This window comes from Bactrocera tryoni, chromosome 4 (genome assembly GCF_016617805.1).
Source record: "Bactrocera tryoni isolate S06 chromosome 4, CSIRO_BtryS06_freeze2, whole genome shotgun sequence".
NCBI classification, from domain to species: domain Eukaryota; kingdom Metazoa; phylum Arthropoda; class Insecta; order Diptera; family Tephritidae; genus Bactrocera; species Bactrocera tryoni.
This window is the reverse complement of record NC_052502.1, coordinates 61,207,775-61,222,097: the sequence shown is the minus strand read 5'-3', so window position 1 is coordinate 61,222,097 and position 14,323 is coordinate 61,207,775. Positions and strand designations below refer to the sequence as shown.

General features: G+C 38.6%; 1 protein-coding gene across 1 annotated transcript in view; it reads right to left on the bottom strand.

The window, feature by feature from the left end:
* The window catches only part of LOC120774640, a 59,777-nt gene that overhangs the window by 42,125 nt on the left and 3,329 nt on the right, over positions 1–14,323 (bottom strand). The window contains exons 3-4 of the mRNA XM_040104364.1: positions 6,462–9,910; positions 4,975–5,354 (exon numbers count right to left, since the gene is read on the bottom strand). Coding sequence (XP_039960298.1) covers positions 4,975–5,354; positions 6,462–9,910 — 3,829 coding nt within the window. The remainder of the gene's footprint in view (positions 1–4,974; positions 5,355–6,461; positions 9,911–14,323) is intronic.

The following is a 14,323-nucleotide window of genomic DNA, read 5'->3' as shown; positions in this document are numbered from 1 at the left end:
CAAAGAAAGCGTGGCCCAAGCGTGAATCACTAACTCCAGGCCATAAAAATGTTAAAAATGATCCTCTAGTGAACCCTGATGACATACTTTTACCACCGTTGCACATAAAGCTTGGCCTGACAAAAAGTTTTGTAAAAGCTGTGCCTAAAGATGGAGATGGATTTTTATATCTTCATTCCCCCAACTCAGCGAGGCGAAAATCAAAGAGGGAATATTTGTAGGCCCACAAATACGGCAATTGCTGAAGGATAACAGCTTTGAAGAAAAACTGAATGATCAAGAAAAACTCGCCTGGAAATGTTTTGTGAATGTTGTTCAAAAATTTCTAGGTAACCATAAAGCGGAAAATTACAAAGATTTAATAAATGAACTTATGATATCATTTAAAGCTTTGAGGTGTAATATGTTCTTGAAAATACATATGCTGGACTCTCATCTGGATTTCTTTCCGGCAAATTAGTGTGATGTGAGTGACGAACAAGGTGAGAGGTTCCATCAAGACATTTCCTTAATGGAGAAGCGTTATCAAGGGAAATGGAGTCCAGGAATGCTAGCAGACTATTGTTGGAGACTTAAAAGGAACCTACCGGAAGCCAAATATTCAAGAAAATCATAAGTATCTATTGATATTACGAAATAATTCTGTAAGTGTGGCTGAATTTTGTACTTTTTACGTATGTAATATATGTGTTGATGTCACAAGAAAACATGATGTGTACATTTTTTTTCATTGATATATTATTATTTGGTGGGCCTAGTATATTCAAAATTTGATATAAATTTTCATGTGACTAAAAAAAATTACAAATTTGTTGACCAGTGTAACTAGCACAGAAAATTTAAGCGGAAATAATAAATTTATTATTCTGAAAAAAAAAAAAAAAATATCCAATTAGAATTATAAAAACGCTGATTTTTGCGCAAATTGATATTAAAACTCATTAGCGCCAATAAAAAAAATTCAAATGCCGCACAATACAAGCGAAAAAATATTATTGTGTAAAAACATAGCAATTCAATTGTGGGGGAGTCGTGACACAACAAAAAAAACGCTGAATAATTATGTAAGTAATGCGCTGGCAAAAAATATAATTTTACAAAAAAGCACTTTTTTTATGTATACAGATTAAGGTTTGTGCATTTTGGCGTCCAAAAGCGGCAATATGCTGCCGTTTGTAAGGTAAGGCGGAAAGCGAAGAGAGGGGAGCAGCACTTTGGGCCAACGAATACATTTTTAACGAGCGCGGCAAGGCATGCACAAATAGAGTGCAAAATTGATAAAAATTCGAACGGGCCACAGTGAGAATCCCACATTGCTCAGTGCCAGTGTCAGGGCAAAAACAGTCATGAAAAAAAAATCAGTGCGTCGGCGTTTTGCTGCAATACAAACAGTATTAGAAACAGCGCGAGTGTGACAAAATGTTGCAGGCGACAGCAATTAAGCTTGACGCGGGTTTTGATTGTTTGCTGCTGCATTTTATCTTTTTGCTATCGTTGCACTAGAGTAGAATCTGTTAATTAAAATAGTTTTGCCAGCTGGCATGCGCAATATTTTTTGAGGGGGATGATGTGCCTGAAAGTATGTTGCGTTTTTTCGCGCGCTGTTACCGCGCTACCTTCAGTTGTGCATTTATTTTTTATTTAAAGAGGCAATTTAAATTCACTGTTTCCGGTATTGCCTCTAGGCGGCAGCTCCACCAAAGGGGCATATGGGAAATACAGAATGGGGGCGAACTTTTTGCTTCCCTTTTACAAATATATAAAAGTTTGTCATACTTTTTTCACCTGTGCTGCTACAAGTAGGGAAAGTGAGCTAATTGGTATTTTATACATATATACACATACGCATATACATACATATGGATATTTACATCTATACATATATGTATGTATGTACATTTGTATGTAAGCAAGTGTATATACGAAAGGCTTTGACACTATGCTTTTTTCAGCTTACCAAAACCGCACATACATATACTTGTATGTATAGGTGAATGCATTGTACATGAAGATGTTCATATGTGTTAATGGATAAATTGAATAAAAGCAAGAGCCGCTGGACAATCCCCGCTTACGCTGAGCACGATGCCATGGGTGAGAAAGATATGACAGCATTTTCATACATACATACATACTTACATACATACATACATACATATGTACATAGGGATAGGATCTAAAGCAGCACTAACATTTCAAGGATAGTCAATGATAAATTAACCTGAGCGTATCCTTAAAAACAAATATACATACATATGTAGGTGAAAAAATTAAAATCTTAAAAAATATGAAAGTAATCAGTGTGTTTTTGAATCTGATAGTTGTCGGAATCAGAATTGAAACGGACCAAAAAAAGTAGTAGGTGTCATGAATTCAGTTATTATTGGTTTGATATTCGAAACAGAATTTGTATCGGTTTTGGGTGTCACGGAAACCAATTTTATCGGTTTTGCTATCAAAAACAAAGCAAGAATATAGTCGCTCACAGATTTGAAATGTAAGTTAAGAAATCAAGTTATTTTACTATTTCGAATTAATTTTTCTTTATTTCTAAACATTTAAACATACGTATAAAACACGAAATGTCTTAATTATTGAGTTTTTGGGGGGGGAAAAATACGGATATTTAAAAATATTAGATTTACAAAACGTAATAAACGTCATTTAACACCCAAATGCGTCTTTATTCATTCGATAAATGTTATCTCTTAAACTCTTTCTTTAATTCAGAACTCATTAAAAACTTTAATAGGATTGCTACCAAATGTATTCATTTGCAAGTTTTGTCACATTAGTAAACAGCTGATTGAAATATTGGTTTTGCGTATGTGCGAAAAGACGAAAATCCAAACAGATTCTGTGACACCATTAAAAATCAGAATTGGTTTGCAACTCTGACAGCTAAGCAATTCTGCCTTGGATTCCACAACACTCCTGAATATAACCGAAGAGAATCACAGCCACAGCCAAAACGAATAACAAGAAAAAACGTTAACTTCGTCATAACCGTAGCTAAAGTACCCTTCACTGATGCATTTTTCATAACAAAAAGGGTATAATAAAAGACGAATATCCTGATTTCGATGGGTCAATTATCGCATTATATCGCAGCTATGTATGTACATATATGTTACTGTGTGCCGAACTGGACAATTTCTTCGGAGATAGTACTGTTGTGTTGGTGAATAATCTAAGACAATCTTCGTGCATATATCTCGTCAAGTAAACAAAGTTTGAATACAAGGACTGGATTTAGACCGATCAGTTTGTGACAATAATGTTACGATTTAAATGTTTTCTTTGGAGATTGTACTTTTGTCTTGGTGAATAATCCAAGCCGAATTTCGTGCAGATACCTCACCTCGTCAAATAAAACAGCATATAGTTTCACATTCTTTTGGAGAAAAGGACGTGTGCAAGATTCAGATCGATATCTGAAAAACTGAGAGTTTAGTTTGTGTATATACAAACAGGTGGACACGGCTAAATCGACTCAACTCGTCACGGTGCTATTTTAAGGGCCAACTTAATATAACCTTTTACGGCAAAAATGAGCAATTATAATAATTTCGAATGGAAAGACTAATGGAAATTATGCTATGAAGTTAAGCTTATAAGGACACTGACTGTCTTTCGATTCTTTAATAGTATCAGCGGCTCTGAGGTATTCGTCTCTTAAATACTTATACTTTATATGTAGTTTTTAGCCCAAAGTTTTTTAGGAGCAGCATTTGCAAACAAAAGAAAAAAAATGTCATTTGTTTATATTTAAGTGTGCATCATGTTTTCATGAGTATTCTTTAAAATGTTAAGCTAAGGAACAAAGTTATGCATGAGCACTTTCATACATATGCGTATGTATGTACGTATATATTTGTATATGTGTAAGTAAATCAGCGGCGATCAAAGCGCAATTCAACAAAATAAGGCCACATTATTGAGCGGCAAGAAAATGTAAAAAGAGAATAAATTCTCGGTTAATACAAACAAGTGTGTCTGACTGTGTGTGTGGGAGTGGGAACGAGCAGGTCAACAAAGGACCAAAACCATTAGCCTTCGTACATTGCGGTCGAGGTAGAGAGAAAAGCTGCCGTATGCGAGAGTGGGTAATGAGACTGATCGCTTGGCTTGCTGTCAAAAAGTGTCTTTTTAATTAAAAATTTTGTTTAAGTTCGTCACACAAAAGCACGACCACTCACACGCAGACAAACATACATGCACCCTGCAATTAAGCAGTAAACTAGTTACATACATACGTACAAATGCCAGTTCCAGGACTAGAAATTTCTGTTTTGAGTTTTTTAAGTTAAGAAAAAATCAGCGGACTATATATAAATTATTTAATTACTATCTAATGGACCCTTTGCATCTAAATTTCGACAATTATGGTATGACTGGTCATATTTCAAACGAAGTTAGGCAATGATTTTCTTAAACATCAACACGTACAAAATGTCAGTTGCTTGTATGGAAGCAAGACAGTCGACTATCTACCGTAATTTATAACTTGTTGATTTAACTTTAGGGTATATAAGCATATATGTACATACATACATATGTATGTATATGCGATTGACAAACATGAGCATACACACATGCATACAAACTCGTGTGTCGTTACAAAGCGCTGCTTTATCACAGCACACCCTTGCAGCAGTTTGCTGCTTGTCCTTTTGCTGCACTGTATCCTCGGCAAATTTATCTTTTAACCATGCGCTGTTTTATGAAGCTTCTTAAATATTCACTTTTGGCAATATACATACATAGCTGCTGCGGTTTTGCGTCAATTCAATCGTTTCAAGGTATTTTTCATTACATTTGTATTAATACCATCACATTATAATGCACTTTACTGTTAATTCCATTAATTACAAAAAAATCACGATATCAGCTTTTCTTATTTCGCTCACGTTCTTTACTTTTAAAAATAGCTAAGTATAAGGATAAATATGTCAACTTTTCTGTGCCACTTACCTTTGCCGTCGATGGCATTGTTGCCTTCAGTCGTTGTGAATGTTATTGATGTTGCAGTTGCCGGTGTGGCGTTGAGGGTCACACCGCTGCCATTGGAAGCCGGCGTCGCCACAACATTCGTAGTCAATGTTGTTGTGAGCGAAACACCGACGAGTGGTGTGGATATCACCACGCCAGCTCCAGCTAGAACATCCATAGAATTGTTATTGTTATTTGCAGGATTACCGCTAAGAGCGTGTAGATTCGTAGTGGAGTTGGTTAGTGTGGAGGAGGAGGAAGTGTTGTTACTGTTGCTTTTTGTAGTTGTGGAGGAGGAGGAGGAATTTATGGCGGAGCCATCTACGTTCGTCGTGACGTCGAGACGCTTCCGTTTTGGATCACTGTGATGAAAAGAGAGGAATATTAGTAATTTTCTAGAAAGCATGTATTACACATATCTGCAGAAAAACAGTTTAATTATTCATTCAATAATATGATCATGTCTAAAACGGAATTATGATTGAAATTTCTCTTAATGTCTATATCTTAATCTCACATGGAATACTTTGTAGCTTTATACGATTTTTGAAGAACATTATAATATACATATGTATACGTTATAATGGGTTGTCAAAAAAGTCTTGAATTTTTTTTTTACTGAAATTTAAATGAATTTTGATGACTCATGCCCAGCTCTTGACCGATGCTACGGCTGCTACTATGCCGGTCTCTTTCAACCAATTCAGCGATTTTATCGCAATTTTCGACGACAGGCCTTCCGGAGCGTAGCGCATCTTCGACCACCTCTACACCAGAACGAAAACGTTGAAACCATCGTTGTGCGGTGGAAATGGAAACTGTATCGGGTCCATAAACTGCACAAATTTTATTGGCGGCTTGAGATGCATTTTTACCTTTATCTTAGTAGTACCGTAAAATCTGCCGTATTTTCTCTTTATTTTGCTCCATGTTTGCGACTCTATAACTCACGAACGACTTAAAAGAAACGACAATCAATCAAACACGTGTTGAGCTTTCCAAAAAGGTATAGCATGACTCGATGCGACGAATAAAACTAGAACTACGCGCTTTCAGCGCCAACTAGCGAAAATACCGCAATACTTTTTTGACAACCTAATATGTTAAATTACTTAAATTGACTTATGTATATCTGAAATTCATAAAAAACTATTATTGGAAAGTTTAGCTAGTAGATAGAAATTGTTTTCAACGATATTTTCCAAATATTAAACCTTGTTCCTTAAATTATTCCTTAAGGGTTTTTGAAAAGAGAGTTAAAACAACTCGTAGTTGTGGACTTTAGAAGGTGAGTCGCTAAATTAATATTGTAGCTTTATAAGATTTTTGAAGAACATTATCGTATATACGTTATATATAGAAGATCTGCCTTTTTTCACCCTAGTCTAATCTTATTGACCATTACCTACCTTTTTTGCAAATTTTAATAGAAAATATTTCAATGGGTACTTATTTTAGTTGATACTCACCTAACATCTGAGTTGACATCATTACCGGCACCAACGCCTTCCACTTGCGCCGCTTTGAGTTTTTGCCCAAGAAAATTGCCAGCGGTTGTTGAGGTAGTGGGCGTGGCCACACTATTGCCAGCGCTCACCTTAATACCGCTGGCAGCATCTAAGGTGTTTACAGCCGCGACCGTTGCTTCTGTTGCTGCTGCGCCGATCTTATCGGCCACAGCAATCATTTTGACATCTTCATTGGCGCTAGCTGCAGCCACCGCCTGAGCCATTGTGGTAGCATAAATAGTTTTAATGCCATTCGGAACGACACCAGGCGGATGATGTACCATGCCAGGCACGACATTTGTGACGCTGAAGGTGTTCGTGTCCGCTGGTGGAACATTAGTACCACTACCACCGCTGCGAACAACGACACTCTTTTCGTCCATCAGTTTTTTACTATCCACATCCATTTCGCTATTCGCCGCTATTGGTACGAAAGCTGCTAGCGACTTTCTACTATTTTCATCCACATTTGAGGCATTGCTGCTTGCATTGGTGGCTGTGGTAGCTGGCGCCGATGTTGAAATTGTACTTTTTGAATTTGCTTCGCTGGCATTCGTGTCGTCGCTTTTCGCTTTCGCCGCAGTGCCACTCTGTGCGGCATCTGTCGTTGCGGTTATTGCATGTTGACCAGCTGCTGAGCTTTCAGAAGCTTTATCAACCTCGCCAGCTTTTGTAGACGCCGTTGGCGTGGCGGTAGCTACAGTTATGCTGTTGCTGTTATTGGACGTGTTGTTAGATTTTTGAGCTGCAGTGGATGTAGCGTTCGCCTTGCCTTTGGCTACTTCAGTCGAGTCTGCGACGATGGTGGTTTCGGATGCTGCCGCAGTAGCATTGTTACCATTGTCTCCCTTATTAGTGGACTTTGCATGAGCAGTTGCTGCAGCTTTTGCAGCATCCGCTGCTGCGCGTTCCGCGGCACGCTCTGCTCGTTCAACGCGTTCTCGCTCCGCTGCAGCCGAACGCCCGCCTGTCTTCTGTTGCTGTTCACGTTGCAAGCGAGTTGTTACGCCTGTTGTCAGTGAATCAATAATGCACTGTGTCTGTTGCTGTTGTGCCTTTTGCGGGTTTCGTGACGATCGCGTACGTTGCCGTGACTTACGCAGCAGCTGCTTGTAATTCTCCGTTTTCTTGCTGAGGTAGTAGTAGCGTACGCAATCCTGTGCTGACTTGCGATCCAAACTGGCCGCTATGGCGCCAAAATTCTTCGGATGTTGTAAGAATTTTTCTTTAAAAATCTCTTTTTCCCCTGCAGTCCACACATTCAGTGTCTGTCGCTCCTTATGAACCACAACCATATCCTCAATAAAGCCGTTTTCATTGTGGTAGACGCAACGACGTTGACGAGCATCAAACATCAGTGGTGGTATGACGGCATATGAACGCATCTTTTTATCCTCCATGGCTTGCTCTTGCAGGCCGTCCATGATTTCCTCCAAGTCGGCCTCAGATTTGATACGTGAACCAACGCGATTGAAGCGCTCCTTGTCCTCACGTTGCTTACGCAGCTCCGTGAAGACTTTCTCAAAAAACTCGCGATTCTTAGCCTCCCGTGCCTTTCGCTTCGCACTGCCTTCCGACTTTTCGACGCGCTTTTGCCATTCACTGGACATTTGCGCATATGTTTCCACCAACCCGTTATTGTGCTCCCAACGCTCATGTTTCAGTTTACATATGTGCTCCAGCAATGGCGTGCGCACTATCGTTTGATGCCGTTTAATTAACGTCGTCAGCAGCTCTACATCCAACGGCTGATTATACAACGGCAATGTGATGCGGTTACCGCAATGGTTGAGTATGGAATGTTGCGCGGCAGCCGTTTTACGGTTCGCCTCGTATATTTTTTGCGCTAATGTTTGCAATCTCCAGGTATGCTCCATTTTTACTGCATCATCGTTCTCAGCAGCAAGTATTTCCTGCTCACGCTTTTGTTTGCTCAGTATGACCTTGTCATTGAGGCCTTTTTCCTGCTTACGCAACGTCTCCATCGTATTTTCTGCACTCTGTATATCTGCGTCCACCTTCTGTATTTGCGTTAGCAGATCCTCCGTGACGGCGCTGCCACGCTCCTCGACGTTGTCGTTTGGCAGTGTAGGTGAGATGGCTTCAACTTGCGGATGGTATCCCTCAGATGAGGACGAAGATTTCACGGGAGGTGCAACTGTGCCACTACTTGCTATCAAAAAGGATTCGTTTGGCAGAGCATTTAAGACGCCGACACTACCGCCAATGCCAACTCCTCCAATACCACTGCTTCCACCCATCACTGTACTTGTAATACTGCGATTAGTAGGTGGTGTGCCCGCTGATGTTAACATCGGTGGTTGAGTATCCACTTTCAACTGTTGCATCGCTGAGGGCGGTGGTTGGGTATTAACCACGTGGCTGCTTGAAACTACGGTCAAATGCGAATGTGGAACAGACTGGTGCAATATTTGTGATGCACTGTTACGAAAATTACCTCCAGCTATGATCTTCTGCTGTTGTTGTTGCTGCTGTTGGTGCTGATGTTGCTGTTGCGCGACTGCCAGCGATGCAGCAGATGGTGATGTTTGACGTGGCTGTGGTTGCGCGGCGTTCATTACTTTGGGTGGCAGGTGGTTTGAGTTGCTGACTGTATTTGCCGTCGTTTCTGTCAGTCGCATTTTCTTGTAAGGCTGTCCCCCCGGATCGGGTGGAGCCTGTGGCAACTGTTGATGTTGTTGTTGCTGCTGCTGTTGTTGATGTTGCTGCTGGCTGCGCGCATTCGCTGCCGCTACAGCATTAGCGTTCGCCAGATATTCACTGGAATAGTGATGCGCTGGCAGTATTATTCGCTGGCGTATTAAGTTAGCATTGCCTGCTGCGTTGTTTGCATTTAGAGGCGATGCTGCACTACCGCCTCCGCCTCCAACGTTCGCACCGCTCAGCACATGCGCTGCATTGACCGCTTGTTGTCCTGAAGATGGCTGTTGGTGCGCGAAATGTAAAGCTTCAAGGTGGGATCCACTGCCAACACTAGGTGGTGGTGGCTGTAGACCACCTCCCGGTACTTGCACAACGCTGGTGGGCACTTGCGCGCCGCCACCCGCTGCGGCAACTGCTGCTGCTCGTTGAAAATCGGGTGCCATCTGAGGTATTCGCGTGTAGGGGTTGTCACGATATTGAGCGCCTGGTGGACCAATGCCGTACGAAGTTTGCTGAATGTAGGGATGCGGCGCTTCCCGCACTGCACCGAGTTCCGCAAACTTGGCGTACGTGTTGGCGGCGGCCGCTGAGCCTGGACCGGGTCGTGGTGGTGACAGAGGACTAGCTGCAGAACGGGCGGTCTGCGGTTGCTGCTGATGATGGTGGAGATGATGCTGCTGCTGTTGTTGTTGAGCGGCTTGCTGCTGCTGGTGCTGCTGAGCAGCTTGCTGCTGCTGTTGCTGTTGCTGCTGCTGTTGCTGTTGTTGATGCTGCTGTTGTTGATGTTGCTGATGCATTTGATGCATTTGCTGATGTAGTTGTTGCTGGGCGGCGGCAGCGACTGCAGCTGCTGTTGCGGCCGAGTGAGTAGATTGCTGACCAAGTGCGCCGCCGCCCTTCGTGTACGACTGCGACCCATCGATTGGCCTGTAGAATCAAAATAGGGACGAAAACCAACCGATTATTAGATTTATTTGTAATGAATAAATATAACTAATGCAAATAGATAGAAAACAGATTAAAATTCAATAAGGACAAAAGAACATACATATGTATATGGCACATATTGGATACTGCGAGTTAAAGCAGCAATTTTTAAAAAAATTATAGGCATCATACCAGAGGCAACTTCATATTTTTATTGGAAAAGTGCTGACTAGCAACTACACAAATAATTCGGCATTATAGTAGTGTCACTGACATTAAACATGTCTTGAATTATTTTAATTTTTCAAACACTTACACAAATAACACAACGCCAATATTTAAAGTGTGTTGATAATATTGATAGAAACAACATAAATGCCAGCAATAAAATCATAACCTTTAAATACATATGTATGGTAGGTATTTACATAGAAAACCACATTTTTTTTAACAACAAACACAAAAATTTTACCTTGTCTGCTTAACACTATTTGGAACGCTGTAAATGTGTGGAGAGCAAAATCACTTGAGCAAACCCTTACAATACCTAGTCCGATAAATGTTTTAATCACTCTTTTGAATGCCGTCTCTACTAATGAAATCTATTTTAATGATAATAGTATTTTCTTTTCGAGTTTACGAAATAGTAAAATTTTAAAGTAATAAGGGTACGCCTTTCTTTGAGATTATATTCATTTGTGATTTGCAAAAAGGTGAATTTTATTTTGCCTATGTATCGAATATAAGTATGTACATATGAATGTATATTTGAAAATATTCTTTATTTACTTTAAATATTTTGTTCTTTTGTATTTTCAATTTCAGATAATTTTAAACAGCCAGGCAATTTTTTTCGGAGCAGTTCCGGGAGATCGGCTTTGGAATCAAGAAAATCCATAATATACATACAATATTAAAGTTTGTGAATGTATATTATTATAATTTTTATTTAACAAATTCTTCTCTTCAAATAAAACTCACAAAAAACGTGTTTTTCTGACTTGAAAGTGAATAAAAAAAGTCCTTAAAATATACTTAAAATAGGTACCACTAATTTTTCTTTTAAATAACCGAGTTGTTACAAAAATAATTAGGAGATATTTAATTGTATACATTTTTATTTGATATATTAAAAAATCAAACATAAATGTCAATTAAAATGGCATATATAACGTAAATTAATAATAATACGGATAAAAATCTAAAATTCATGTCGTCATTAAAGTATGTATAATTATATATTATATAATTATTAATAGAAAATAAAGAAAATTTTTTTACAGAAACGTAAAAAATTGGTTGAATTTCATTAAAAACTATTGTTTCTATCATGATTATCAATCACTTCTTGCATTCGGTTTGGCATAGAATTAATAATCCTACGGCAGGTTTTTATGGGAGTGCCATACCGTGTTACATACTTGTGTTTGTACATATGTAGGTTTGCTTCCCGATTCTCTTTTTCCAGTTTATCCAAAGATTTTCAATTGATTTCAGGTGTTGTGATTGGCTTGACTAATCCATAATGTTGTTATGATGAAACCCATTATTTTCTTGCTTTGAGGAGTGTTTGGGGTTGTTATGTTGCATAAATCGCCAACGAAGTGGCATATCCTCCTTAGCAAATGGTGATGGTTACTTCTTCCGGTATGTTTTTGTAATTATACTTGTCCATTTTAGCATTAATAAGATGAATAGGGTCGACTTCATATTAGGAGAAATAACCCCAAACCATTATATTGCCACCCCTATGCTTAACACGTTCTACCCGGGGCATTTTTTGCGTGTTCGTATACAGCGCGTGCACGAGAAACCAGATTGTTCGTTCAACGGAACTCTTCTACTGCGCAATATGCACGCAAAACCAACTTGTTCGTTCGCGGAACTCTTCTACTGCGCGATAGTTTTCGTTATTGTGAGCTGACAATTTTGCGAATTTTGAAGAAGGTATTCGGTTAGTTGAATAGCGATTTCTAAAATATTTTAATAACTACTCTAACTTTTGGATATTTATTCTATTAAAATTTACCATAGAAATTATGAATTCAGACGATGACATGGAGAATATACAAAATTCTCGAAGAAAAATTCGTAGAATATATTTATCATCGGAGTCAGAAGATGAGAATTCAGACAAAATTCAGCAAGATTGGAGTCGTGTTATAACAGATTCTGCGCTCTTTGAAGACTGCAGTGAAGAAGAACACATCATACTTTTTAAATGCTCAGTTTCATTTTAGATACTAAGTTTGAAGAATTATTATTTTTACTTTTGAAAATAACTAAATAACTAAATTTTGTTTTGCTTCAAAAAGAACTGCAAAAATAATTTTTTTTTATGTTCAAAACGCCTACAATAAATATAAATTTATAATTTCCAATCTATTTTGTTTTATTTCTTTCTAGTATGGTTCGTCTAGTATGGTTCTTCTAGTATGGTTTTTGAATTAAAAGTATAAACATTTGTGTACCACCGGTGATACACACCGCCAGATAAATGAATTTGCCTGTGTACCACCGGTGGTACACACCGGATAAAACGTGTTAACTGTTTTTACGCATATCGCGATACGAATTCTTATCCTTTTGGTCGTCTGACATTTCTTTATTATCGCATTTTGTTGACAATACTAAGTTTAGAATACGCATTTAAAATCCAGTTAAATTTTGCTGCTCTTTTTTAAAGCTAGTTATTTTCTTATATTTGTTTTCTCCCCAAATACATACAGTCATAGACAGTGGAATAGCACACGTTTAAAATAAATATTCAAACAGTTTTCAATCTTCGTCTTCTTTACTGGCCTAAACGCCGTTAACGCGGTTATAGCCGATTTAACAACAGCGCGCCAGCGTTTCTTCTTTTCGTAATGTGGCGGCAATTAGAGATTCCAAACGAAGCCAGGTCCTTCTCCATCTGGTCTTTCCAACGGAGTGGAGGTCTTCCTCTTTCTCTGTTTCCCCCGTCGGGTACTGCATCGAATACTTTCACAGCTGAGGTGTTTTCGTCCATTCGGATGACATGACCTAACCAGCATTCGATCGAACGATGAGCTGTGTGAGAAATACGACGGCATTGACATAGTTCAATGAATTAAAAGACAATGACTTCGCTTGGCTAGGTCAAATCAATCTTTAGTTTTATAAAATAAGTGCATCGTAATAATTTTATATGTTAGTATGTACATGTCTTGAATTTTACAACTTACAACATACTTATATTTTGGTAAAAGTTATCTTAAATTGCTGCAAAATATAATAATCCGCAAAGCTTTTGCACGTAAAACAATGGATAGAGCTAAAATCAGAAAAACAAGACTGCTCCGTTTCAACCTTCGCGATAAATTATGGCTGCAATAAATGAGGAATTTGGGTTTAGTGTGTCCAGTAAACTTGTACGAAGGCATCTCAATGATGCTCAGTTGCTTCAATGAATGAGTCGAAAACCATGGCTGTCCAAAATAAACAAAAGTGCACAGCAGCACATTTAGAAAAGTACGTTAAAATTTTGGGAAAATAGTACTTTGTACCAATCAATCAAAAGTGAATCGTATCCGATAGCAAACCATTTTTCCATCACCCCGGGTGTCAGGCATATAACTCCAGATACACCACAAAAACTGTTAAGCACGACGGTGGTAGCCAGACCATCAATGGAAGGGACGAATTTTTATACTTCAACATTCTCTAAAATACTAAACCATGGAACCTTTCGCGTTTGAATTGATGACTGTGAATTGGATTTTTATGCATGACAACGATCCAAACACGCAGCTTAAAATGTGATAAATTGACTTGCTGCAGAAAGTATTAAAAGCAAAGTCCCAATGCAAACCCCATTAAAAATTTATGGAGCGATGTTAAGGTGCAGATTCCCAAGAAAAAAATTCTGACGAACTTTGGACTGCGATCGAAGAAGCTTGGTACGCAATTCCATAAAGTAGACGCCAGAAGTTAGTGGAGAGTTTGCCCGACGATACCTAGCAAATAGTGGAGAAACTAAAGTATTAACGTTGTGAGTGACTAAAGGCAATAACACTTAAAATATTTCCAGCAAATTTTCTTATATTCCGCAGAAGCCGACTCCTGTGTTATTTATATGTCCAGACCAAAATACGCAATGGAAAATCAATAATCTTTTTAAACAGAATTATTGAAAACAAATTTTTAATTTTTTATACATAACTTAATTATTCCTCGAGTATTGCTGCGCTAATGAATAAATTCAATTTGTT